This window comes from Zeus faber (assembly GCF_960531495.2).
Source record: "Zeus faber genome assembly, chromosome: 13".
In the NCBI taxonomy this organism is placed as follows: Eukaryota; Metazoa; Chordata; class Actinopteri; order Zeiformes; family Zeidae; genus Zeus; species Zeus faber.
In genome coordinates this window covers 14870161-14897601 of record NC_137198.1, presented here as the reverse complement: position 1 = coordinate 14897601, position 27441 = coordinate 14870161, and the positions used below count along the sequence as shown (strand labels likewise).

The 27441-nt window shown below is 47.4% G+C and overlaps 2 protein-coding genes across 2 annotated transcripts in view; one reads left to right on the top strand and one right to left on the bottom strand.

Annotated features, from left to right (window-relative positions):
* Nucleotides 1-4935: 4935 nt before the first annotated feature.
* prima1 (proline rich membrane anchor 1) lies at nt 4936-15640 on the top strand. The gene is made up of 4 exons (XM_080011967.1): nt 4936-5114; nt 5975-6116; nt 8884-9016; nt 13321-15640. The coding sequence occupies exons 1-4, from the start codon at nt 5022-5024 to the stop codon at nt 13418-13420; spliced, it is 468 nt and encodes a 155-aa protein (XP_079868093.1). The 5' UTR covers nt 4936-5021; the 3' UTR covers nt 13421-15640.
* Nucleotides 15641-18827: 3187 nt separating this feature from the next.
* The window catches only part of unc79 (unc-79 homolog, NALCN channel complex subunit), a gene marked incomplete at both ends in the record, with an annotated part of 33985 nt that continues 25371 nt past the window's right edge, over nt 18828-27441 (bottom strand). Inside the window, 20 exons of the mRNA XM_080012889.1 lie at nt 18828-19016; nt 19136-19177; nt 19272-19349; nt 19571-19774; nt 19893-20076; nt 20188-20363; nt 20470-20559; nt 20693-20770; nt 20886-20990; nt 22271-22381; nt 22471-22539; nt 22714-22887; nt 23285-23370; nt 23584-23696; nt 23825-23863; nt 24002-24142; nt 24249-24351; nt 24507-24623; nt 25205-25306; nt 26016-27281. Of these exons, the coding sequence (XP_079869015.1) occupies nt 18828-19016; nt 19136-19177; nt 19272-19349; nt 19571-19774; nt 19893-20076; nt 20188-20363; nt 20470-20559; nt 20693-20770; nt 20886-20990; nt 22271-22381; nt 22471-22539; nt 22714-22887; nt 23285-23370; nt 23584-23696; nt 23825-23863; nt 24002-24142; nt 24249-24351; nt 24507-24623; nt 25205-25306; nt 26016-27281 (3467 nt within the window). The remainder of the gene's footprint in view (nt 19017-19135; nt 19178-19271; nt 19350-19570; nt 19775-19892; nt 20077-20187; nt 20364-20469; nt 20560-20692; nt 20771-20885; nt 20991-22270; nt 22382-22470; nt 22540-22713; nt 22888-23284; nt 23371-23583; nt 23697-23824; nt 23864-24001; nt 24143-24248; nt 24352-24506; nt 24624-25204; nt 25307-26015; nt 27282-27441) is intronic.

Here is a 27441-nt window from a genome sequence, read left to right as displayed (position 1 = left end):
GCAACGCAGTAGGAAACCTGCATAGCCACACAGACAACCACTATATAAAACAAAAGCTAATCAATTTACAATTTCATTGTCCACTTAGTCTCCGTGATTGATTATTATCCTCCTCTGTCTTTCTGTAAGAGCCATGCAAATCCATCCCTCACGCTGTGAAGAGGCACCGGGGCCCTATTGTCCTCCTCTCCTCTTGTCCCCTTCACCTCCCTGTTTGGCACAAAAGGCCAATTAACAATGGTCCTCCCTTCCCCTGGCCTGTCACCCCACCGACCGGCTTTTGATGTGACGGAGAAGTGGAGAGAAAAGGGGAGGAAGCGTAGTGGCAGCAATAAATCCCACCCCGAGCCCCTGTCTGTATGCCAAATCAGAAGATGAAGGAATGAATGAGGAAACTTTGCATCATTTCAGATTCATTGCCGGTTAGTTCATAGCCCACGGAATCCTGAGTTTACCTGCATCACATCAAGTCTACTACAAAGTCGAATGCGTTACAGTGCATACTGTATATTGACCATAACACGCACTCACTCTATAGTGTAACTAAAAGTTGCACCATCATGCAAATAACTCCACTTCTCTATCTGGCTGTTACAGCTCTTCTGTGTAATGTCTGTGCAGGGGTGGAGGAAGAACTTAAAATGTGGAGGGAACAACTTGATGGTGGTCATCAACCAGAAAAGTCAGATGTTACTTTTTGTTTTCTGATGTATTTTACCACGTGGTTTGAGACACCTATTTTGGTTATGCCAGCAAGAGAAAAAAGTATTTAAGTTATGCAATCACACCGGTGCTCAGAAATAGGATACGTTTCTATTTGGAAAAGTGGCACACAGGTACAAATTGGGATGCCCAGGGAAAGTGACACAGATTAGTAAGGGTGAATATTTAGTAACTGCATTTTTTTAATGTATTTATAGATAGAGGGGAGACACCCATCAAATGAAATACATATTGAATGAAATGTATACACGTTCACAAATATATCCCATGTTCAGAAATATCAGTACACATTGCTTATTTACATCTAAGTTATTTTTTTGCAAATGAGATATTTCCACGGGTTTCCAGCTTATGATTTTGCATTTACAAATACGGCTCCACATTCAAAAATCTGTGTGCTCAGAGCGCACATTTTCAAATGTGAAGCCGAAGATTTGAAATATCTATATAGTCACGATATACACACATTTACATCTACTCCCATGATTTTGTGTTTGTGTTCCACAGCGTTTTGCATTTTCAGTGTCACATGAGGGCAGTCTGATCCACTAGATGGCAATGTATCTCCACTGCAAACTTTGCCATTTTGACTTTTAAGACGATCATAGATGCCGCCCAGATAATAAAGCGAAATTGTGTTGATTTAATCCCTGCTGAGGATCACAATCACCTCTCAAGGTTTTTGTCGTGTGTCTTCGTTGAGATATAATCGACGGGTGAGATATAATCAACGGCTTCACCTGTTCCCCACCTGTTCCCCGCCGCATAACCGTGAAAGCCGGAGGTGAGGCGTGGATGGACGCCCGTCGGCCTCTCGCCCTCCGCCCCTGAAGTGTCCCCAAAACGCCGTTTTTGGTTGTTGTTGTTTTTTTTCGCGTGCCGCGGCCCGACTTTGTCAGCAGTTGCTGGAATCAGTTTAGGCAGCAGGAAAGAAAACGGAGGATGCAGCGCTTCTCTCTCCGGTCAGATAATCGATAGTGGGGATAGACTGGAGGACAGGATGGAGGAGCCGGACCGCCTGGCGGCCCATACGTCAACGGCGGGCAGCTACTTCTCCAGGGGCCCGGGGGGGGTTGGGGGGGAGGGGGCCGCTCCGCTTGCCCGTGCCGAGGGGAAAACTGCGGTTGAGCGGCCAAGGCCCCGTCGTGGCCGGACAAGTATTTCAGACACCTGCGATAGATATTATTTCGATGGTTTACGTCCAGTCACTTGTTGAATGCGTTTACGCTCATTTCACCCAACAACGGCGAAAGACTGCGTTCCTCGAACGGGGGTTAAAACCGCACAACCGCTGCCGCTTCCACCGTTCACCGTACGGGGAGATTTGTTGGGTTTTTTTTTTGTTTTTTTTTAATGGCATCTAACCCCCTCTGGCTTTTTATTATTTATTTTCTTATTTTTGTTGCATATTCGGATTAAGTGTGACAATATCGCAGGGTGATAGATGCACAGGGGCGGCGGATGAGCTTAGCGAGTAGGAAGATCTTCCCACAGATGGAGGACTCAGGATCCGGGGCATGTCAAGCGTCGGCTGGGAGACGTCTCCGAGCAAGATCCTCCGTTAAATCCGAATTAAATCTCCCCGAGGGGGGTGGGGGGGGGGATCAATAAAACACCACGCCAACATCTGATGATGACAGACCTATTTCTACCCCTCCTCCCTCCCCCCCAGTGGATGTGATTATGGCTTAATTCTAAATATAATTGCTCCTAATATAGCGCGTCTTTAAATACCACACGGCTATTTAGGGTTCTTTGTGGGGTGGATGGAAATAGTTTGAAAGCGTTATCGTGTGAAGATTCATTCAAGGATCACACACTTTTTTTTTTTTTTTTAAGGCCTTTCATGTTATTTTGCTATTCATGGAGTTTGTCACGACCGGAATCCGTCGGAAGTCACTGTCTGCGAGTGACTCTGTGCAGATGCTGAAGATAATACTCCGAAAGATACTGTAACGCTCCCACGTGTTGGTCCGTCGCCGGCTCTTACAGTAAGAACGGCTGCCAGGTTGAGCCCTGCCGATTGTAATTCCCACGTACATTCCCACTCAAGTCATTTGCACGTCGAGGTGGGGGGGAAGAAAGGTCATACAAATATTAAATAGATAAAATAAAAGGGTCAGGTGAAAATAAAAAAATAAAATACAACGTAAAAATAGTCAGATATATACGAATGGTGAATGGGCCAAGAGCCATGAGCCAAGAGCCAACCGTGATTTGACTTGTAATAAATAAAAAAAATAAAAAAGAAAACACCTGGCAATGTTTTCCTTGCTCATGCTCCCCCCCCCCCCCCCCCCCCCAGCCAGTGCCTAATATAGGTAGCATATAATCCAGGTTTTTCTGGCTTGTCTTGTCTCTGTCCAACGCGCCCTTTTACCATATAAGTCAAACAACAGGAAACGTTGGCTGTCGAGGCAAAAAAAAGGGAGTCTGCAAACCTTAACTCTCCGATTTGAGCTCGGTGGCGGGGGGTGGGGGGGGGGGCGCTCAGAGAGGGTCACACTGGCGTTCTGGTGCACCGCGCATCACTGTGGACTGTGGGATACTTTCATAACTGCCCCTAGTGAACGGCAACAACATTATTATGCAACTCCCTCACAAGCAACCCTTTGCAGTCAGGTTCTTCGCGGTCTACTCCCGGTCTTACCTTCCACTCCACAAAGGCGAGAAGAAATAGTGGTGAACATTTGAAGCACTAATTGTATTATTATTATTATTATTATTATTATTATTATTATTATTATTATTATATAATAATAATAATAAAAACTGGTGTGTTAATAACTATATCTTCATTGGTTTCATTATCCCTGTTGAACACCAGGTATGCCTGGAGTATAACAACAAAAAAGATAACCTAAAGTTGAAACAGAAACATTTCAATGTTGCACTTATTGTCTCCGATCACTCCATCGCTCCCTCTCTCCCCATCTCTCCATCTCCCTCCCCTCCCCCTCCACCCCCTCCCCCGCCATCTCTATCTCTCTCCACTTTCCCTTATCTCTCCATCCCTCTCCCCACTCCCTCTCCCCCCCCCTCCCTCTCTCCCCTCTCCCTTTCTCTCTCCCGCATCTCTCATCTCGCCCTCCCCCTCGCCCCCCGCCCCCCTCTCCCTCCATCCCTCTCTCCCTCATCTCCCCAATCTCCTCTCCCCCTATCCCTCCGCCCCCATCTCCATCTCCATCCCTCTCTTTCTCTCTCTCTCCCCTCTGCCTTATCTCTCCACCTCTCTCCCCCTATCCCTCCACCCCCAACCCCCACCCCCCCTCTCTCGCTCTCTCTCTCTCTCTCTCTCTCTCTCTCTCTCTCCCTCTCTCCTGGCTTACTTTAACTCGCTCCATGAAGCCTTCCTCCTCCCAGACTCCCTCCACGCACGGTGGAAACTGGAGCCCTTCCACACTTCCACGTTTCTTCTTCTTCTTCTTCTTCTTCCTCTTCTTCTTCTTCTTCTTCATCTCCTTCTTTGCTTGACGGACGTTGGGAGGAGGGAGGGAGGAGGTGGGGGATAATTTTTCCACGCAGGGAGGGGGAAGCCGAGATGACCAGGGCTGTGCATCATGTGATGGGTGCACTTTTGCAATGATGACTGCTGTTCCTCCATAAAACATCCAGCCGGCGTGTGTGTGCGTGCGTGCGTGCGAGTGTGTGAGTGCGCGCGTGCATGAACGTGCGCGTGCGTGCGTTCGTGTGCGTGTGTGTGTGTGTGTGTGTGTGTCTATGTGTGTGTGTGTGTGTGTGTGTGTGTGTTTGTGGGAGATGCATCAGTGGAGCCCTCGGACCCTCCTCCGGACTCCAGACCTGAGTTGTTGAGGAAGATGTTTCACAGTGCGACTCCGCGGCTGTCGTAAGGAATTCCCCCACCCACCCCCACCCCCACCCACCCCCACCCCCCCCACCCCCACCCCCAATGCGATATTTCTGAGGATCCTCTTCCTTCAACTTCGATGGCTTGACCGAAGAGGAGCCCGCGCGCCTCACACTCATGCATGCAGCCGCGGAGGGATGCTCGGTCCGGGCCACACCGCCCGCACACGCGACGGCTGACTGACTCAGCCACAGAAAACTACTCCACAGATATGATGACGAATTGCCGATATTCGCCCGTCACACGCGACCGACAGCGGGATCTCCGCAGGGGCATGATCGCGGCATAAACCTGCGCGCGGAGACCCTGCGTGTCGCGGAGCTCGGGTGGGACCGGGTGGATGGTTCTTTTCCAAACGGTCCGGTCCTGTGCGTACTTCGTCCGTCTACCCGAAACGCTGCTTAGTGTGTCCGAGAACAGCGCAAGAGGAATGCTAGTCCAAGATCTGATGCCATTTACTTTAAGTTTTTGGCCTTTTTTCTTCGGTCATTGCCTTCTCTCACTGTTTTTAATTTCATGCCAGGTAAGGATCCGGCGCGCCACTTGGCATTTTTACGCACGAGTGGATGTGGCACTAGTATTAGTGGAGGCGAATCTAGATTAAATCCACTATGCTTTTAAATGCATTGGGTGCATGACTATAAACTCATCCCGCAAGTATATATCTCAACGTCATGCTTATAGTCAGTCTGTGTCTGCAGCCCCTAAAGTTTACAGTCATAGTATAGTGTGGAGTGAGTTTGCGATCAGGAAATATGTACCGACAGTAATATATCGCTGTCCACACACACACAAATGCACATAACACATATTGTTGCATGAACATGAGCAACCGGCTGCATTTGTATGATAACAATATTCCAACTATCGCACAAGGATCCCTGCAGCAGGCATATGTTGGGGATGAGTGGTGTAACCTCTGCCCCATGCTGCTGCCTACAGATAGTGGTGAGCCGCTGTTCACACACAGGCAGTGTTGCCAGGGTTCATGTGTAATGTGATCTGCTTGAGTCCACCCACGCACACTCCTCGGGGCAGCCTGCTGCCCACTCTGTTGGTGGGTGGTGTTCTTTCAGGCAGAGGGCTGCAGCCATAGACATAATACCACAGCACACTGCATGTTGACACACCGTGGGTTCTGTGACAACAATAGCCGAGCTGTGAGGTTGCGCAGGATATTGTGGGGAGATCCACGCACAGGTTTATTCCTACTCAGGAGGAGGCCCCTGGACCAAGGGTCTCATTTCAGATGCAGAGTGTTGCACCGATGTTTTCACTCAGTATGCATTAAAAGACAGTGCCTCAAATGTCCCCTCACTTTACCTCTCTCTCTGTCTGCCTGTCTCTTGCGCTGTTTTTTTCTTTCCTCTCTCCCACCATAAGGGTGAACTCCAGAGGTCATGCTCACAGACTGTGGCGGAGAAAGTTAGTGAACAGTGCCAGCTGGCATGCCACTGTAGAAGCTACCCTCCCCTTCCTCCCCCGCCTCCACCGCCGCCTCCCCCGCGGCTACTCGGGACCACAGGTAAGATCACCGCTCACACTTTCAGCACTTCGCACCTGTCTCACGCCAAGCTGTCTGTCTCCACTGTTTCCAGCCACATCGGTTTCTAACCATGGACACCACGAGTATCCGAGCACAGGTGCTAAGCCGCTGCCTGGCACAGACTCATTGTTTTGGCATCAAATGTTTCCATTCTGGCCCCGAGCTTAAGCATGAATGTTAACATCACATGTATGTGTGTATGCATGCGTGCACTTGTGTGTCTTCTATGTGTGTGTGTGTGCCCACATGACGATGGATCCGGCAGATTGTTGACAGCTGAACACAGGACTAATTTATGTCCGGCCCAACCTTGGGGGAGTACCCAGCTGCCTGTGAAATTCACGCCTGCTAGACGCCACATTCAGTGGTTCAGTGGTTGGGGTTTTCCCCGGAGGACCGCTGATTAAAACACAGATGAGTTAATTAAATTAGCTTTAGTTTGATACAGATAAGAGGCTAATGAAACCGCCCATTGGCTCCAGCTTCATTTGCAGTCAAGCCGGCAGCAACGTGGGAGTGTGTGTGGTTGTGTGTGTATATGTGTGTTTGTTTGTGTGTGTGTGTTTGTGTGTGTGTGTAACGCCTGTAGCGGCACACCCCCCCCCATGCACTTCCTTATTTCATCCCAATACAGCAATGGTGTTGTCATTGACAGATTGTATAATCCATCTCGTCTGTCTCTTTGCTGAAAGTTGATATGATTTGTGAGTACTCGTGAGTGTATTAATGAGCAGCGCTCTGAAATACCGGGACAGGCGTTCCTGATGATGCAACCATTTTTAGTTATTACTGTGACTGTTTAGAATTACTCACCCACCAACCCCGACATTGTAAGGAGGTAAACGTAATCAATCATCAAATTCCTAGGAAACGGAGTGGCTTCAATCAATGGGCCTCAACAATTTTTTTTTGCACCTGTGCCTTGTCAGCGTGGCGGCCATGCTTTCTCCCCCTGACCCACCAAGTGAGTCACCTCTGAATCGAGAGTTGGAAACCTCTTTGTGATTGTTGTCAAGGCTGTTGCATAAACGCTGCCAGGACCACCTGACTGTACTCAGGGCTGGGGGGATTTAAATGCGTAATGATGGCTAACACATGACTCCAGCCTATCAGGTGCAGTTCGGACACCTCAGTGCTGGACATTATGCGGTGATAAAAAAAAAAAAAACACGTTGATCTCCGTTTTTCTTTAATTTGCCTTTAAACTAGTAGTACAGAGTGCCGGCAAAATGAATAATTGACTCTGAATCCCCCACGCAGTCTTCCCCGCCCTTTTTGGTGTTTGTCAGTCTCAATTATTAGGCCACATAATTATCATAATTATTCCTGACTTTGAAGCACGTTTGCATTTTATTTTTTTTCATGCCATCTTGGAGCTTACATTTAGATTTAAACAGTAGTCTCTGACAATGTCATGAATATGCATGTGTGGGCATGGAAAACTGGGACAATGACGGGGACCTTATCTATCTGCAAAAAAGTAAAAATACGAGAACACTTTCCACCAAGTGAAGTGAGGACTGTGTGCTAAATATGGCTCAGAGGCCCCTTCAAAGGAGGTAGCATTATCACAATGAAGTAGATCCTTAGCACCGACTCAATTCAATCCCACAGCCGCTGACAAAACTCAGGATTAAAAAGGAAGTTTGGCAAAGAGAGGCAAGCTTTTAAATTCATAGTGACTTATGACGTGGTCTGCTGGGCTTCAGGAGAGCTGTGCCTTGTCACTTGCTCAAAAGGAGTCTGCCGTGTCAGAAGATCGTCTCCAGTTATTACTAAGGGCTACTCCGTTGCCATGGAGTGAAACTCATTCACAAAAACACTGAAAAGTCGCTTTGGATTTATGTATGTATATTGAGGATCTAGGCAGACAGACAGCTAGATAAAAAGATAGACTGTTAGATGGATGGATGGATGGATGGATGGATAGATGGATAGATAGATGGATAGATAGATAGATAGTGGGACGAGCAGGAGCTTCCTGCGAGTGTAATTGGTGTGGACAAGAAATGCCGGAGTTAAAAGGGCTGACTGGAACGTAAATGATTCATGGTGTCGGGTTGGATATCTGTAAACACTGAACTTAAGGCAGTGGGCCTACTCGAGGCGAGGACGTACTCGTGTCCCCGCTTAGAGGGCAGGCAAGGCAAATTGTGTCCCGCTGTGTTCTTTTTTGTGCTGTAGTACGACAGCGGGCCAGTACATCTCGGTGGATCACTGGCCCGTTGCTTTGGGACCGTTGCTGTAAATGTCGGCTTCACTGCACTTGAGGATGAGACTCCATCACGCCCTTATAGGAGAGACTAGACCTGACAGCGCTGTATACGAAGCGCCAAAGGTCTAATGAATAGCGGTAAATCAGTGTGCGGCCTTAAACATTTGGTGTCATAACGTGATGTTGGGTTGATTGATTGATTGACTTTATTAGACGGGTTCACGACAAAAAAAGTACAGCTCCCGTACAACCGAAAGCCGTGCATTGAATGGGAAGCATTAGGATAACACCATGGTGGTCCTCAACGGGAAGGGGAAAGGCGGTAGTGGTCTGGATGGCAGAACAGCAGATCTGCGACAGCCCGATAATACGGTCCTCTCCTGTAGGCACCCAGATAGTCATGATCAGAACATCGCAATATGTATTTCAAAAAATTGGATCCGTAAAAAAAAAAAAAAGAAAATTCATTAGTTCATTATTATATCATTTTTTTCTCATAATTTCTCCTCCCTTTCTCTCTTTCTCTTCTAGTGGCAGAGCCCATGGCACCCTTGTTAAGACCCTGGTGGATGGAAATGGAGATTATGGTACTTGGAACAGTGGGCTGTGCCTCAGTCATCTTCCTCCTCTCAGCCATCATCATCTGCTACAAGGCCATCAAGAGGTTGGATGACAATATAGCCACCTTGTTGCCGGTCCCTTTGCTTTGTGACGTTCTACCTAAATTGCATTTTTCTGTTATGTTTCCAAGTACAATGTCCAGCTTCTCACGACTTGTGATGAGAGAGCAGGATGAGATCAGGAGGACATTACCTCATATAACATAAATAATTGTGCCCAGCTTTTAAAGGCCCGATTTTTTATGTTTTGACCCATGACAAAATACCATTTCTCTTGTTTCTGCACACATGAATTTAACAGAAGACCACAATGACCCTGTCATACCCCTTCTAGCTTGCACTTAGACCAGGGAGTAGATAATGCATTGGACTGCAAAGGTCACCGGCGGCGCCACAGTGAGCCATTCAGAAATTAATCACTGTGTATTGTGAATTATTTAAGGGAGCTCCTGAAAGACAACTTTGCAACCCTGCAAGAGTAGACTTCAACGGATGCTCCCGGTTTCCATGATGCATTACACTCACAGTTTAGATTAGATACTTGCAATCCCAGCAGCAGAATGAATGTAAATGTGAAAGCAAGATTCCCTGCCAGTGGAATCCCAAGACCCTGTAGTTGTGCTGGGAACTGCCCCCCACCCACCCACCCACCTCACCCACCCACCTCACCCACCCGCCCACCCCCTCAGCCCCCATCCCCATTTGGATTGGCTTATTAGAGAAAAGACTGTGTGAGATTTTAGCCCGCAGCACAACCAAGACCCAATTCCCTGTCTGACATTCAGGCAGAGCTACGTGCCACACATGCTCCCTCAACACACACGTTCACAGACATTTAACAGATGCACACATGCATTCACAAAGCAGTGCACATGTAAAGAGCGGCATGCCCAGCGCAGTTGTGTGCATCCAGCAACCCACCGGCCAACACACCCATTGACACACGCACGCATGCATAAATGCTTACACATACACACACACACACGCACGCACGCAAACCCATATGCACACACGCACACACACACACACACACACACACACACACACACACACACACACACATACATATATACACTCATCCATCATATTTATAGCATATACACTGTAGATATTAAACAAACCATAAACACATCACTGATGCAGACCCGTATGCGATGAGCCATAAATATGTGTACAGAAATTTATGAAAATGTTTTATTTGTGAAACTATGTGAAGAATGCATTGTGTATATGTTGTTATATTTTTTTGGGAGAATTCCATTTCTCCTTGCTACAAACAACAAACAGGCAAAGTCAGGTGGCGGAAGTAATGGGTGGTTGGCTTAGGAATTCATTATGGCAATTCTCCAGCCCCCTGTGTTGCCAAGGGGCACCTTTTTTAATGCAGCCGCAGTAGGAAAGTGTTGTTGCAATACAGGCTGCTGTAGCCCCAAACCCAAGTCATTATTTATGAATTAATTTGCGCAGTCATTCAGTCGCGGGCCACATCTTTTATACATGCAAGCAGGTCGTGTCCTGAAGCTCTGTGGGCTCTATGACTGCAGACTTCGTGCCACGCCATGTTGCCCTCCACTCAGAACAAGAAAGGGAGAAACACACAGGTCCAGCTAGACTGGCCTCATTAGACATTCATTAGTCCCCGGCCAATAGGAAAGGAGTCCAAGAAAAGAGGGGGGAAAAAAGGAATGATTTCCTTGAAATTTGTCATGGCTGCGCTAATCATCCATCTCTCCTGAGTTGAAGAGAGAGCAACACAAGAGAGAACAGGACAGATAATATGTTGTCTTCCGGAGCAGGGGCAGGCGGTAATTGGGTGTCTTTGTCAATAGTAATTGGAAAAAGGGTTTGCGAGTGCGGAAAAACATAGCCAGTTATATATATACAGAGCCTTTTTCAGCCTCTCAGTGCTCAGGGCTTTCCCAATGAAAATTCATCTGGCCTGCATCCAGGGCCTGATCAGCACAGACGCCAGAGGAGCTGGCTCTGCAGGGCCAGCCCTCCTGGCCTTTTGTTATTTTTCATAATCTTTGTTTGCCAGTCATCTGTCAGAGGCAAAGGGGTTAGAAATAACCCATTTCACATAATTCTATTCAGTTGAGTGCAAAGTCTCGGGAAGCCTCTGTGTGCTTGCTTAGGGGAGGATTTAGACACACACACTACACTGCTTCCCAGTGTTGCCGTGCCATCCAAATCAAAGGACATGATGCTGCAGTCCAGACTGTCAGACATCCAGGAAGCCAAAGCAAATGAGATGCAATGTGACTAATGAAGCTAGATGTCTTTTCCAATCACTAACTCCTCTGGTCAAATGAGAGATGATATGTCCCAATTACTCCTGTCCAAGCCAAACATGTCAAAAACCATGCAATGGAAATCAAACATCCAATAAAGATCAAAATGGTTTTGTTCAGAATGATCCATTTGTCAACATTCATTGGAATTCAACGTTCAGTTTTTCATTTTGAATGTAGAAATTAGTCTACATCCCAATTACCATTCCAGTACCTTCAAAACAGGTAAGCAGCACTTAAGATTCCCACATACTGTTTTTTCCCTTTTTCTTTTTTGGGGAAGGAGGGGTGGGGGTGGCTTTGACTTTGAACCATAGCATATTACTTTCATATCCAGATGGTTGGAGTAATTGTAAACAGCTCAACGCACGCCCCAATTTCAACATGATCCATTCCCCAAACTTCAAACAGGAATGTGCACTGTGATTGCACAGCTTTGATATGAAATATTAATCTAACCTGTGAAGTGTTGTGTAGCCACCTGCCATGTGTCAGCAGCATGACATTAATTATTGAAGGCCCGGGTAGAGGTTGGTGTAAGGCCTAAATGGTCTGCCCTGCACGGTGACCCACAGTGACGTCACTATCTCATCAGGCAGCTTGCAATTAGCAACACACTATCATTACTTCCCAGAGCATGGATGTTGTCCAGCAGCCCCTTGGGACAAAACAACAGACCGTGACCCTCCGCGGAACTTACGTAACAGTGACTGATTATCGGCCGCAGAAGCCATTCCACCCTTTTCCCAGAATAGAAGGAGAATTCCCATTCTCGGTGTAAACAACACCGTCTGTCCCTGGGGGGAAACACTGGTATATCCCAACCCCCCGAGCTGCTGCTACTACTGTACGCCAGCCAACGCTGTCCCCTAAATCAAAATGTGTTTCCGTCCCGCGGCCGGATAGTTTCCTTTCCCAGGCTTCCCCAGGCCCTACAGGGACGGGGCACAAGCATCTGTCCTGCTAGGCATCCTGGGTGCATCCTGGGTGGCCCCGCGACGTTCAAACCCCACCGGATAAAGGACTCCCAAAGGGCTTCTTAGTCATCAGGCAGACCTTTTGTTTACAACTTCGCCATTAGCCTGATCCATTACCTCGGCCCCTCCCAACAGAGAGGATACCGCGTGCGGACTTTGGAGTGTGGGATAGGCAGAGATACCTGTCAATCACAGTGAGGCAGTGAATAACATTCAGGTTTTTACTCGTCACCAGCCTTCTTCGGAATGGAGGGACTGGGCCACAAGAAGCAGACATAAATGCAAAATAAGTATGTGTTGAGCGATTAAACCTTAGACCCAGAGTCTAACATTGACTATAATCTGCCAATCTGTCCGTCAAGTCAGACCGGCCAGCCAGAGCTTTCAGAGATGGACAGAGACACTGAGCTAAGATGTAGCTTAAGGGTCCTCCCAAGACAGCGAAGGCACTGTACAGTGTTGAATGGGACAATGACTGTACGAACTGTATTCAGATCTGTCTCTGAGTTACGTAAGCCGAGCGGGGAGAGCAGCTGAGGGGGGTCAGTGCATGAGCCACAGTACACTGGACAAATATAATAAACAGAAAAGCACCGAGGGGTGCGTAAAAAGCATTGCATTGAAGGATCCCGCTCTTTTCTCGCACGAGAATCATCCGTGGCTCGGCTTTTCACCCGAAAGCACCTCTCCAGAAATAAAGGCCCAGCAGTAGGGAACCAATATTGGGATGACATTTCACATCAGGTTAAACTTTGACAGGATTCCCAAGACATTCTGATGTGTACAGGCATTCTCATCAATCTCATTCAGTGTAAATGGCATCTACCCGACCTGTTTATTTAATTGCCAAATCCCCTATGCCGCAATGTATTCTCCCTCCCGTCTCTGTTGATGGCGCCAAGAGCAAATTGACCTTTTAACATTGAGCTTATTAGAATGGATAGCTGAGACCAGCGTATCCTCACGGCGAAGCCGGCGGTGGGTGAAATCAGCCCAAAGGTTAACGGTTCAGAAGCAGCAAATTACTTGTGTTGAGAATGTTGTTGTCACTTTACTGTTTCCCCAAATGTTTGTTCTCAGGAAACCACTACGGAAAGAAGAGAACGGGACAAGTCGCGGAGAGTACGCCATGAGCATCCGCAACAAGAAGGCCATAGGCACCAACAACACTGTGGTATAGACTGTCCCCCCGGAAGACGCAGGAAGTGGCTTCACGACTATCATCTCTCAACCCCCCCCCCCCCCCCCAAAAGAATAACAACTCCCTCTCATCCAGACTGATGAAGAATTTTTATTTTTTATATTTTACTCCCGATTTTGAAAGGCATTTACTTTTTCCTCTTCTCTCAGCATGTTGCCTTGACTGACGATACCATCCAGCTCAATAAAGTTGGAGAGGGAAGAAAAAAAAATCAAAAAGCAGAGAGAGAGAGAGAGAGAGAGAGAGAGAGAGAGAGAGAGAGAGAGAGAGAGAGAGTTGAGGATGGTGAGAGTAAGAGTTACAAACCCCCATGGTGTCAGAAGTGGCACAGCGGGCCGGACATTATGCTCTTAGTAACAGCAAGTGTTGCTGACAGGCTGGTTGGCTGCTGGCTGGAGAGGGACTGTCTGCCAGTCGGCTGCAGATCCAGACCTCACACACTGTTGACATCTGCGACGGAACAACAGACAACAACACGGGAGCCCTGCGGTACCGCGCTCGGCTAGACAGGACAGCCCATCCCACACAATAAATAATGTGCATGCGGTTTCTATGGAGAATGCAACATTTTTTTATATTCCTCATGCTGTCTGTCCTTTAGGGGGGGTATTCTTTTTGCATTACTTTTTCTTTTACCGGGCAAATTCTATGTGAGAGGCATGGTTCTGGCTCTGAGATGTGGATTATTCATCCGACTATGCAATTTAAAGAAATCCATCAAAATAACATTTAAATAAAAGAGGAGCAGTGTCAGTGTAGGACATTGTGGTGATTTTCCTTTTAAAGCATTGCCGCTGATTCTCAATGTATCCCCCATCCCCATCTGTTTATTTAGTCACGTACCTTTGAATTTATTTTTATACTTAAACAACGCCGTCCCTTTAGTTATTCACATCTTGAATGATGTGCATTCTTTGTTTTTTTTTTCTTGATAGGTCTGTTTTCTGAAGTGAATTATTCATAAACCATATAATTCATTTGTGATGCTCCGATGCTTTGAGTCCCGCTGTCAGTTTGTTGAGACACTGATGCAGAAAACACGCTTGCTCTGCAAAGAATTTTGGTGTCAGTTGTTTTGTCTCTGGCTGTTTGATATGCCTTTCTCTTCCCTGAGACTTTGACGGAAAAAAAAGTCAGGGATCTCCGTGATGTGTTTTGTGGATGTGTGTTTACATTATCATTTCTGCACTGCATTGCAACCCCCACCCCCCTCCCCCCTTCCGCCCGCATTTTTTATTTAGTTCTTTGCTTGTTTAGATGCAATGTCCCTACAATGTTAACAATAATGCTATTACACTTGATTTGTTTAGTTTGTGACTCATTTGTTTCGAGTCCTGCAGTCTTGGGGTCAGCTGGATGCCTTCAGACAAGTTTTGTTTGGACTTGACAATCTACATTTAGCAATCTACCAAGGAAGGCTTTGTCCATCACTATAGAAACGGGGGACGTGAGCCCAAGCCCTGACCTTGTGACTGGTAGGAGACGGGAGGCATAGCCGATGGCCACAGATCAGGTTGCACCGAGGAACGTGTGTGACTCACAGCCGCCATCCACATCCTCCGCAATCCCCTTGTAAAAAAAAAGAACCGAGTTGAATTGGAGCATCACTCAATTCTACGCTGCTTCAAAGCATTCAATATGTGTGTTTGTGTGTGTGTGTGTGTGTGTGTGTGTGTGTGTGTGTGTGTGTGTGTGTGTGTGTGTGTGTGTGTGTGTGTGTGTGTGCGTGCGTGTGCGTGTGCGTGTGCGTGTGCGTGCATGGTTGCCTGTCTGTCAGTCTCTGTCTTTCCATCGATCCGTCTCTCTGTGTGTCTGTATGCTTTTGAACGTGCATGCAGACAAGTGTTCTGTTTGAGAGTTGTTTGTACTCTGTGGCTGTCAGTATAGTATAGACATAGGCTAAACTGTTAAATTTTCCAAACACACATTTGCATTGAAACATGCACAGGTATAAGCAAACAGTATACCCTACAATGTACCCATATGAGAGAAATGATGGATGCATGAATGTAAATATTGATATTAAAAATCTGCCTTCTGGACTGTTAATTACATGTACAGCATAACAGAGCATTTATACATAGTAAAAAAAATAAACAATGTGCTACCAATTAGAATTATGTCCATGTTGTTATGTTTATGGAGCAAGCCATTATTGTATATATGGCATTCAATAGTCAATGCACAATTTATGCAGAATACCAAACGGATAGGAAAATGTGCATAAGTTGATTTCGTTGCTGACTTTTTCAGTTGTAAATAAAACTGTAAATAATGACCGGCCTGTGGTCTATTGTGTTAAAAGAAACTGCAGATAAAAAAATAAAAAAAACGATATCTAGTGGCAGATAAATGTGGCCATATGTGGTCACCGTTGTAAAAATCGGTGGCCTCATAATAATCCGGCGCCCCTCCTGTCTGCTGTGCGCTGTGCTGCTGAGTGTGTTTTGGGCAGAGCGGCTCCGGCCGTGTCTCCTGGGTCTCACACGGCGAGGACACACTCCCCGTCTAGCACCGTACATCTTTAATGACCTGTGATTATCAAGTGCATTGCAATCCATGGGGGCTTAATGGGATAAACAAGATGACATATTGGTCACATATTGTGCCGTCAGGGCATAATTTTAAATGTCACAACCAATAGATGAATATTTTGGAAAAAAATAAAATAAACTCAGACCATGCAATGAATAAATTGACAAAAGTCTGTAATAAAAAATTAAAAAAAAGTTTTAAAGTGGTAAGTGGCGGGAAGTGGTTTCAAAATGAGGAACACACAAGGTTAGTTGTTCCATTCCACTTTGACATAATTACAGATATGTTTTCCCATATCTCCATCTACATGTACATCACATGTTGGGCTAAAAATGTTAAATTTGGGTACATTTTTTTTGCACAGGATGAGCCAGGTACTGAGCACATTACAGCACTAGAGAGGAATGTCAATGAATTATAATGTGAATGAGAGATTACATAGTACTTTGCCTTCCCTGCGGTAGAAGCTTGATGTTAATGCCAATGGACACGCTGAGCAATTTAAACATTCATGCATTGTCCAGCCAAGGCGCTGTGGATTCCACTGTAATAAAAGCAATGTGACAGGGCCTGGGCGGGAGGGACAAGGGTCTCCCACATCGCAACAAGCTTTATGGGACTCTCAGAAAGGTATTTTCAAAAATAAACAAGAAAAATAGAAAAGGATACGAGGGATCTACGTTCATTCTCAATTGTATCTTTGCTCGTTTCCGAGCCCGACCAACCTGCTGCTCTTTGTGCGACGTGTGTGAGGTGCGTCTGTGTGCCAGCGAGTCTTTGTCGCGGCTGCGTGCAAGTTGCTGTGCATGTGCTCACAGACTCCTTTCAAAGCTGACCTTCACAATCTTTGAGGACCCACTCACACCCTCTCTGCCTGAGAGGCCTTTGGTCATTGTTAATTACCCTCAGTATCTCCAACAATCTGCTCATCAGGTCAGCGCTCCCATATGGTCCTCCAGGAGGCAGGCGGGTAGGCAGGCTAGGGCGGAGAAAGCGCTGGATACCTGTGGGACGCTGATTACATAAGCTGCCGCTAATGAGAGAGAGGTTCTTTGGAAAGGGCTGCGAGTTCAAACCATCACAACGGCGGTGGTGTCTCACAGCTGCAGCCTCGGAGCCGGAGGGCTTGATTACACACACGTGCATGTGTACGCATGCACGCAGTCACACACGCGCGCACACACACGCATGCGCACGCACACACACACACACGCGCGCGCGCGCACACACACACACACACACACACACACACACACACACACCGCAACATCTTGGACCCACTCATACACACACCTAGTGCCACATTAGAACACACAGAGACACACAAAACCATTGGCACACACAGTAGGAGAGGGGCTCTTTGATGAGCCAAGACTAGAAATTGATGAGAAGGGGCACTGCAGCCTGATTCAGCGCGCTCTGGGTCACCAGGGATGGGGTGTGTGTGAGTGTGTGCTTGCGTGTGGGTGCGTGTGTGTGTGTGTGTGCGCGTGTGTGTTTGTTAGTCATACTGTATGATAGTAGGCAGCTGAAGCTGGTGACTCATTTGACACATTCTTTATTAAATGTAAGTATTTTAATTACTGTATATTTCGGAGGAAAAACATTCCACACACTGCTCCAAAAAAAAAAAGTATATATTGTCATGTGCAAAACAGCTCCACAACTCTCGTGTAAAATATCAAATGAAATCTATTCCTGACCTCTGATCAGATTATTTTCGGCCTCGTAATGAAATGCTTGCAGCATTACAGGGAAGAAAAAAAACAAAGATTAATGTGCAGTTCGGTGTTGCCGTGCTGTCATGTCATCTGTTATTCCCAGACGAGAGTCTCTTTGTAATGCCATTATACCTCACAACAATGCTTAATCACAGTAAACCCCATTAGGCCAAAGGTAATTGTGTTTGCTTAGTATATCCAGCGGCCGATCTGTTTCCCTGCTGCCAATGAAGGGTGGGTGGGGGTGGGGCAGCTGAGATCCTCTTGTTTACCTCTGATGTCTGGCTCCGCCTTATCAAGTTACAACATCGCCACTGCAGCTCTGCTCGGACCCTGATCGATCTGGGCTCTGATGGCCAGAGTCAGCGTGACTGGATGACTTTGACAAGAATCTCTGATGGAACTTTGATTACGCCTGCCATGTCATTTATTTATTTTGGGGGGGGGGGGGCACCGGAGGCCAGCTTCATTTTTTGTGGGGCCAGCGATCAAAGTGGTTGGTTTTATTTGGTCCGACGTCTCCGAATGATACGCGTCGGCCATTTTCTGTCCGATTACACCGTCCTCTGGCTGTAATGTAGGCCTGTAAAAGCCGTGGAGATTGGGGCCGTGATAAAGGGCCGCGCAAATAAATGTGACCTGACGAAAATGGATCTAAATGGAACATCGCCAAAGTGGTCGGACCTTCAAGTCGGAAAAGAACAGGGTGTCCACTCCAAACATTTAGAAAATCCTTCTTTTTATTATTCTGCTTGCAACCATGAATTCTAAAAAGTTTGAGATTATGAAGGTCACTGAGTAAACATATCTAGTAATGAACAAGCATTTGCTTTTAGGCCCTTACTATTACAAACAAGGGTCTAAAGATATTCTTTCAATCATCTGCTGACTACAGTCAGCCACCTGATATAATAATTGATTAGCACTACTTTACCATTCTGTACATAATCTACGAGGAGAGCGTTCAATCTGGATGGATTCCAGAGAGTGTCAGTAATACAGAGGGATCCTTTTTTGGTAAAAAAAAAAAAAAAAAGGAAAACAAAAGTTTTAGCCCGATCAGATGCATGCTAGTCCCTTGGAGGAGGTTTTGGTCCCTGGATGACCCCCACGGTGACCAGAGAAAAGGGTCACATGGGGTAGAACTGCGAGGCAGCCTCAGAAGACTGGATCTCCACCTGAGCCATCTTGAACTGGGTGCACTGCAGCCATTTGCGGAGCGCGAGCGGCAGGGCCCCGGGTGCCTGGCCCTGCAGACACTGATGGGTCACCCTGTTCTGGATGGCCTGAAGACGCAGCTGCAGCCCCGCAGACAGATGCTGGAATCATCGAGGAAATAATAAGACAGGGAGGAGAAACGTTTTGAAGGATGACATTTCAATAATAAAAAAAAAACTCTCCTAAATGTAATCTGTAGCTTCAATGATAGTTTACCTACCTTAAGGTTGGATTGAATCATCGGAAGCCACATAGGAATAAGCTAATAGGGGGGGAGAAAATGTAAATTTAGTGAATTTAGGGATTACATAAAATGATTTATTGTTGTATTCATGTTATATTGGATTGCACTGGACCTTGACAAATATTGTTGAATTGCATTCCTGCAAGGCCTCCATCAGACTAATGACATGAAGGCACACCATTTCTACCATCTGGCAGAAAAGAGAGTGGAGAAAACCTTTTTTTTTTCTTTCTTGATTAATCCAGATACACAGACATCTATCACAAATGCAATAAACATAATAAACGAGCCTCCTCAGAGACCAGACAATGTTCCCACTTCGCATTTCACATTCGAATGAGACCAGATTTGCTCTTTGAAAGCTAAGCTATCTCACTCCCATGAGGAGAAGTGAACAGACGGGCCTCTCACCACTTTGTTGTGGGCCATTAGCTGCAAGATGCTGGGGGTAACACGGCTCCAGAATTCCAGGCCGGTGAGAATGGCGCTGGAGGAGAATTCAGTCTGGTTCTGGTTCTGAAGGGCCGGGGCTGCGGCTGCCTGCTCACAGTAGATAGTCCACAACTGGGCAAACATGAAGGCATGGAACAGAGAGCACATGTGCAGCACCGACGTCTGGGAAAAGGGAGACCAAGATCAGATAGAAAAAGGTCATTTCTTTTGGTGGTGGTCGAACCAACCTACAAAAGCTGAGTGCATGGGCCAGCAAGGAACCCTTTTATTTTCACCAGACCTTTGACTGCTCTGGAAAGCCAATTAGGATAACAATGAGGTGGTCCGCAATGTGGGAGCCAGCGTCGAGTGGAATGGGCATGCAGGAGGTAGAGCCTTGGTGCAGGGCACAGTGGGTGAGGGAGCCCAGAAGGAGCCAGGACAGCTGGCGGATGTGGGAAACACACTCTATGAATTCCTTTGGCCTGCGCAAAGAACAGAGTTATGAAATGAATACGCAGTCGAACACAACAAAGTACCTCACGATAAATGGTCCTATTTTATCATCAAAATAACGCTCATCGTTGATATATTACCCTTGTTGCATGGTGGAGGGAGGATGGTAGAGCCAGGGAAGATAGCGGACCACAGCTTTGTTATCACGGTGGTTGCCTTTGCTTATCTCCATGGCGGCCACTTGCGCCAAGCCGACTTTCAAGTTCCCACCGAAGGTGTCCTCGTGTAATGGCTGACAGCACGCCTTCATGTGGCTCTGTTTGAGGTGCAAGAGTGGTAAGGAAACGTTTAAGCCATAAACAAGAGATTTAAGGCGTTACCGGATGCGGGACACCTAACCCAAGAAATAGAAAGAGACTTACTTTGAGTTTGGTTAATGTGTGCATATCTGCAATAAAGTCAAGCAGCTCGCTAGTGTATTGCCTCATGCATTCCATTGCTGCCGTTGAGCACTGTAAAAAAAAACAAAAAAAACATATTGTGAGTTTATCTTTCATGACAAAGCAAAGTCAGTCAGTGTTTTATTTCCTGCTGTTTTCATTTACATTTAAATAAGATCTTCCCCGGGAACCCCCCTATTCTTACCCCCGGCAATGTTGAGATCATGTGCTTTTGGATGATTGTGGATTCCGCCAGCCGTGTCCCGATATCTGCACAAACAAACTGACAGCAACCGAAAGTTGCCAAGCATAGATTTTGGGTTAAAACAAGGCTATGATTTGTATCGAAATCTATCGGTGCCTGCATTGTTTAACGACCACTATAAAGGGAATATTACCTGGACCAGCAATAACAAGTTAGTGTCAGGGAGGGGGGACTTGAATTTAAGGGCCTGTAGAAGCTCCAGCACCACAATGCGCGACATGTAGAACTTATCTCTCTCCTGGGCAAAGAGGAGACAGAGAGAGAGAGAGAGAGAGAGGGAGGGAGAGAAGGAGAGAGAGAGAGAGAGAGCGAGGAGTGTAAATGTACTGATGCAGCAAGACACCCGTTCCTTTATCACCACGCTCCCTTACTCATGCTGTGAGTCGAGCATAAACTCTGTAGCCTGAATAGAGAGGGAAGGACAGGCAGGGAGCGAGAGGGAGCTGGCGGGGGGAGGGAGGGAGCGAGGGAGCAAGAGAATAGACAGAGAAAAAGGGAGGCTGAGGAGTAGATTTAGGCCAGTCCAGATCTCTCCTCCCAGAGTCCCAGGCAGCTCAGATGAGGCTGTCAGTCCGCCTGCCCACTCCCTGAGGACAGGCTGCTCTCTTTGTTCATCCCTTCCACACAAAGCCCAGCTGCCTGTTTACAAAGCACACTGTCATCCACTGGCTTCCTTTTGGCTTCTCTTTCTCTATGCACGCATGTTTACTTGTGCGGGGTTTCGGACACATGCCCTTCTGCTCCTGCCGAACGACGCCGCCGCAGACATTTCCCATTTGCGCCGCTCGCTATTGCGTGCGTACCTGTAAACAGCACTCTCATAATTAAAACTTAATGAAGCGTGTCCCATCATACCCTGCTCTTCGGCCAGGGGATCAAGTAACACTCACATTGGTGCACGACAATGTGAGCAGAAGATGACTGGTCAAACTTTGGTGTAAGGCCTTTAAAAAAAAACTTGATTAAGGCTCTCCTCCGAAGACAAAACCTTCCAACCTCTCCTCACCAGAAAACAACTGCATCGGGCAGATTCCAAAAGCCATTGGTCATACTGACTCGGGGCTTTGAAAAGCGGATATTATATGGTGAGGGATTAAACAGAGTGTAGAAAATCAATATTGCAGGAGACATAAAGCATGCAGCGTTGACAGTGGTGGAGCACGGAGGATCCATCTAGCCAAACAGTGCAGACAGTCCTGGCTCCATCGCCGCCTGACACAGCTCCTGAGAAACATCGCCCGCATCCTCAGCCCCAGCACCACAACTAATCATGTTAATCAATACAGGCTGATTGCCTACTTAATCATCTGTGACATGCAGCCACATTTGGGGCTGGCTGAAGACCCAAGGAACTAGGAGCGGTGCCAAAAGAATGACAACGGTGAGGCCTGTGTACATGATGTTCTGAACACTTTAGCTCTCCGTCTAGTAGTGAACTATATAGTTTTAACATGCAGACGGCCATCATAATATTGTTATCAGTAATAAAAAAGTTGTGGCATACAGAGTTGCCAATACCTTGTTGAAGGTTTTGTAACAGAGGCCACACAGCTCCACGAGGTAGGAGAGACTGAACACACCGTACTGGACCACGAAGCTCACTAACTTGGAGAAGGGCTCCAGGAGGCTCTGGTGAACGGAGTTAAAGGAGACGGGGGTTAATGGTTGGGACCGGTAAAAATAGTACATCTGGATTACAGCCTCTGTCCTAGGCTTACCCGGGTTGCATTGGTGGTTGGGATCTTCAGTAGACAAATGATTATCCTCAAACTTGAGTCCATGGGACACTGATAAGAAAGAGGAAAGAAATTTAAAGTGTATAACCAAAGGGACAAATCAATGGCCACAGTAAGACCACTTTCCAGAGTAGACAAGGGGAACAGTACTGAAACCACATCCTTTTAACTAATTATCCTAATCCTGTTATACTGGCACTCCCCCGTGCAGCGGGTGATATCTACCTTCAGGGGCAGCACTGACGGTAATTTGGTGAGAAAGGTCTGGAATTGGTTGCAAATGGTGGTCCACAGGTTGCTGGGGGAGTCCATGGGCAGAGCCTCCATGAAGGTGGCTATGTTGTCCAGGCAGTGCAGCATAGTGCCCCCTGCAGGCAAGCTCTTCTTGTTGTTCAGACCCTGGAGGGCACAGAGGTAGCAACAATGGCATGTTTACATAACAATAATAATCAAAGATATTTGCATTTTGCTGATCATTCACTCCTGATCAATCACAGTGCTCATTTGGATGGCAGTTGATTGTGGCGCCAATGACTTGGTTGGTTGGTTGGTTGGATGGATGCATTTGTCAGCCGCGTTCGAGCTAGAAAATTAGGTCAGCGTACAACACCGAACAAAAATAAATATTAGTTCTCGGCAAGACATGATTTGCTGTGATGATTCGTTATTTTGGACACAGATCATGGTAATCCCGTGGCGGCCTTTGTGTGGGATTCAGCCTTGACAAGAGCTCCTCCTGCTGGCTCAATCAGACAAGGTGTATCTCTACCGGAAAAGGAATAGGGTGAAATCCCACCTCGAGCAGCATGTTGAGGGCAGCCACCGAGCTCAGCTCATTAAAGTCAATTAGTGAAGATGCAAGCGTTCTTAGAAAACTTCCATCTAGGGATAGAGAGAGAGAGAGAGATAGAGAGACAGAGAGAGAGAGAGAGAGAAAGAGAAAGAGAAAGACAGAGAGCGAGAGACAGAGATATGGAGGTATCGGGGGAAGATTAAAGTGAGTCCTGAGGGATAAGACAGACAGGTTGGATATCACAGGGGAGTCCGATGGGAATTTTCTACAATGCAACTTCCTAGTGGGTGGCAGGAGCAGACCTTTGATGTTGCTCTGGAAGAGCTGGGGTAAGATGCCGTTGGGAGCCAGCTGGTGGAACACACAGCGGAGAAACTGCTTGGCCACACCTGCTGCATTCCCTGGGATCAGCATGCTGGAAATGAACACATTGATAGTGATGGAGGTCCATTAGCGGGCGGCACTTTGCATTAAACACAGAACTCACTTTCAACACGTCCTTGTATTTAAGGATGCTGGTGTAATGGGTTTGATGCATCATACCTCTCCGCTTGTCCAGAGAAATTGGCACTAGATGCCAACCTGAGAGAATTCAAAGCACTGGATTAGCCTACTCAGAAAATGAATTATGCATGAGCTGCAGCAGGGAGTTACGAAACTTCATTTAGCGGCTAAGTACTGTGTGGTCGTGGATCGAGGACGCGGCCGCTTTAGCCGTACCTGCCCACAGACTGCATGATGTCGAGTAGCATCGGGGCGGCCAAGTCAGGGCTGAGATGGATGAACATGGAAAGAACCACCACCGCCAGCCCCAGCGTCTCCTCATCGTACTCCTCCAGGACTGCGCCGCAGTCACGGCACCTAGGGCAGCACACAAACAACCCGTCCATCAGGCCGTTTCGGCTGCTGCCTCTGAGTGTTAGGCCGACTGCTGTGGAGACAGGCAGCAGATGGTGGATTCACACACCTGTCAGTCATAGTGGTCGGCTGCTCGTCGATGAACTCCTCTGGGGCGGGCACAAACATGCTGACCGTGCTTGGTGCAGACAGGAGACTGGTTTTAGTGGGGCCTATGGGGCAAGGAAATACAGGTTTTCCATAACACCAGTGGAGGAAAATATATGTACCGGGATGCGTTGACCCGGTCAAGCCACAGTGACAGCGGGTTACATGGTGCATGTGTTCTGACGGACAGGGAGTTATTATTAGAGGCTGCTGTTGTGACCTGTGTCCCAGGTGCTGATGTTGTGCGGGGCGCTGGACTGATGCTCCAGCTGCCTCTTCATTAGCTGGCTCATGGTCAGAGCCCCCAGGGAGCCACGCTTCACTTGGCGGTACTGGGCTAAAAAGCAGAGACACAGAGCAAAGCCAGAGGTGAGACTCCTGGTCATCCAGCTTTAAGTAAATAACCAGCTGAGATATAGATAGAGAAGACGCTTGGATAGAAGAGACAGATAGAAAAACAAGCATGGCCGTGCTATTTTTTGTTGAATCGCATGTATCATATGTGAATTTAAGTTCCATATTTCAATGGATACTTTTGTTAAAGAATGCCTTCATATTGTCTTTTTAACCTCAAGTGGAAAATCTAGTTTGTGATTCTTTCAGGTTTAGGCATTTTGATCCTTTATTTCTTTATCTTTATTGTCCTTCCAGAGGAAAATGGGTTGCAGCAGGAGTTTAGACATAGACCCCTTATTATGAAATTCTGACTAAATAGAAAGTCCGCTGTCTCGTAAGTGCAGCACAACATGTGCTCAAGGCTTCATAGAATTTGGAATTCAAAGCCAATGAACAAGCGCTGTTTAAAATTATGTGGCGTGATTGTGCAGTACTCTGCTCGGCGCTGTGTGTCTGAGTGTGATCCCATTAGCCTTTGTTGGAGCTGAAAAGTGGATGGAAAGTTAAGTATTTTGATCCTACTTGACACTGAAGAGCGGTGGCTGGTTTCTGGAATAGCGGCTTCGAGGGTCGGGGCTGAAGCTGATTCTCGGGGCTTTTCCAAGGTAGATAGAACTTTGTGATCTGCAAGGCAATATGAGTGAGTAACGGGCATTGGCATGTATGCCAATTCATGCCGGTGAGCTCTGGCAGCGGGAAATAGAGACCCAGCATCTGTACAAAATCTATATCTTACAAGAGTAAAATGGCAGCCAAAATAAATTATTTGTAACAAGAGAAAAGAGATTTTGTGATAATTTCTTAGACAGCAATAATTGGCCTCGTGTCAGTTGTCAGTTTCACCACCAATTTCTAATTTATCTATAGAATTTTCTCACCATAGATGTATGAGTGATTTAAAGTCTAACATCCGATGATTTTCGATGCGTTAGCTCTCATTATTTACCCTATGTGTTCCTTATTAACTATTTTTTTTTTGTATGGATTGAGTGTAATAATATATTAGATCAGACTGCTGGACACTGGGTGTTGAGTCAGGTAGAGATTTGCGGAGTCTTGCACATCCATGCAACTACTGATATCATAGAAGCAAATTCATTTTGTACTCAAGGTTGTATCGGTAACTCAAGGTACATCATGAATATTTTATTCATCTAAATAAAAATGCCTGTGGCCCTCCTGCCCTCCAAATCTTACTCATCCCCTTGAAATAACAATGACATAAAGACAAGTTGCGGAGAATGGACGTCACAGGTATGGTACATATAACCCGGTACTGAGGGCTGACATCTCCGCCTCCACTCTGAGGGCCCTGGGTCACCCGCCCTCTTACCAGTTTCCGTGGGCTGCTCGCCCAGCTTGTCCAGTGTGTTGAAAGAGATGTCCAGGTACTCCCTCTGGATGGCGCTCACAGCGATCTTCCTCTGTTTGCGTTGCCGGGGAACAATCTGGATTTTGAACTCCGTCTCGTCATTGTCGGGCTTGGGATCACTGTCCCCCTCGTCGCCGATGTCGTCGTCGTCTTCGTCGTCGCCGTCTCCGTCCTCGCCGTTGTTGTTATTGCTGTCTCTTTCCGGCGAGGAAAAAGGCTCTGCCGTGTCCTCGGGAATGTCCAGGAAGATTGTCCTCCCTGAGGGACTCGTCCCGATGGCCAAGCCGGCCTTCCCCTCCTCAAAGGCCACAGTCATGTCATCCAGCGACGTGTCGGGGACGTGCGCGGTCTTCCTGAGCAGATCTCGCTTCTGTTTGAGGGTCATGGGGCTTTCGTGGCAGATATACTCTGGGCGATCTGGAAGCTCTAGAGAGGCACTGGGGGTCACCTGGCGTGGCCTTTTCTCGATATTTGGCTGCTCCAAACTCGCTTCGCCCATGGGAGTGTCGGGGGTCTTGCTGGTGGAGCGATCGTCCACACTCACCTGCACTACGGGCGACAGGGGCAACGTCCCGCCGCTGGCGGGGGATGCAGGGGCCCTGGAGCCCCCGTTCAACCTGGAACCCATGATGGCGCTGAAGTCGAACTCCTCGTCGCTCTCCACAATCCTCAGAGGGGGCAGCGGCTCGAACACCAGGGAGTCGCTGTCGGACATGGAGAGCAGCGAGTGTTTCTCGGGGATGGAGGTGCAGTCAGAGGACAGGTCGATGAGGTCCTGGTCCTCCTTATCTTGCACCGACTCGGTCGGAGAGCTCTGGTACGGCTTGTCCTCAAACGTCTCCATGCAGCTGAGACGGAGCTCGGGGATGACGGGTTTCGAGCAGTCAGACTGTCCGCCCCGGGAGCTGCGGCGGTTCGGGGGATCGCTGCCCCCCACCCGCACCGATGAGCTGTCAGAAGAACCCTTTCCGTGATGCCGGCTGTGGGAGGTGGCGGACGACGGGGGGAGCACCCCGGGCGGACCCTGCAGGTCGCACCGGTCAATGCAGGACTTCCGACGGTGCTCGTCCAAATTGAAGAGGATGGAATCGGTGTTGGAGATGTCCAGAGACTTCTGCTTGTGCATGGCCTGCAGCCGCTTCTTTCTGGTGCTCTCCTCCCTCACACAGTGCAGGATGCTGTCCTGAAGAGCGCTGGCCTCACGGTACTCGGACAACTCAATCTCACCTAAATGAAAAGTACACGCCAACAGACACATACACACACACACCGGACACACGCACACACACACACAGGCACACACACACTCACACACACAGACAAACACGTGGGATTAAAGGTCCTTTTTGTTACACGCAACAAGCCTCCTACAACCTTGAATCCATTG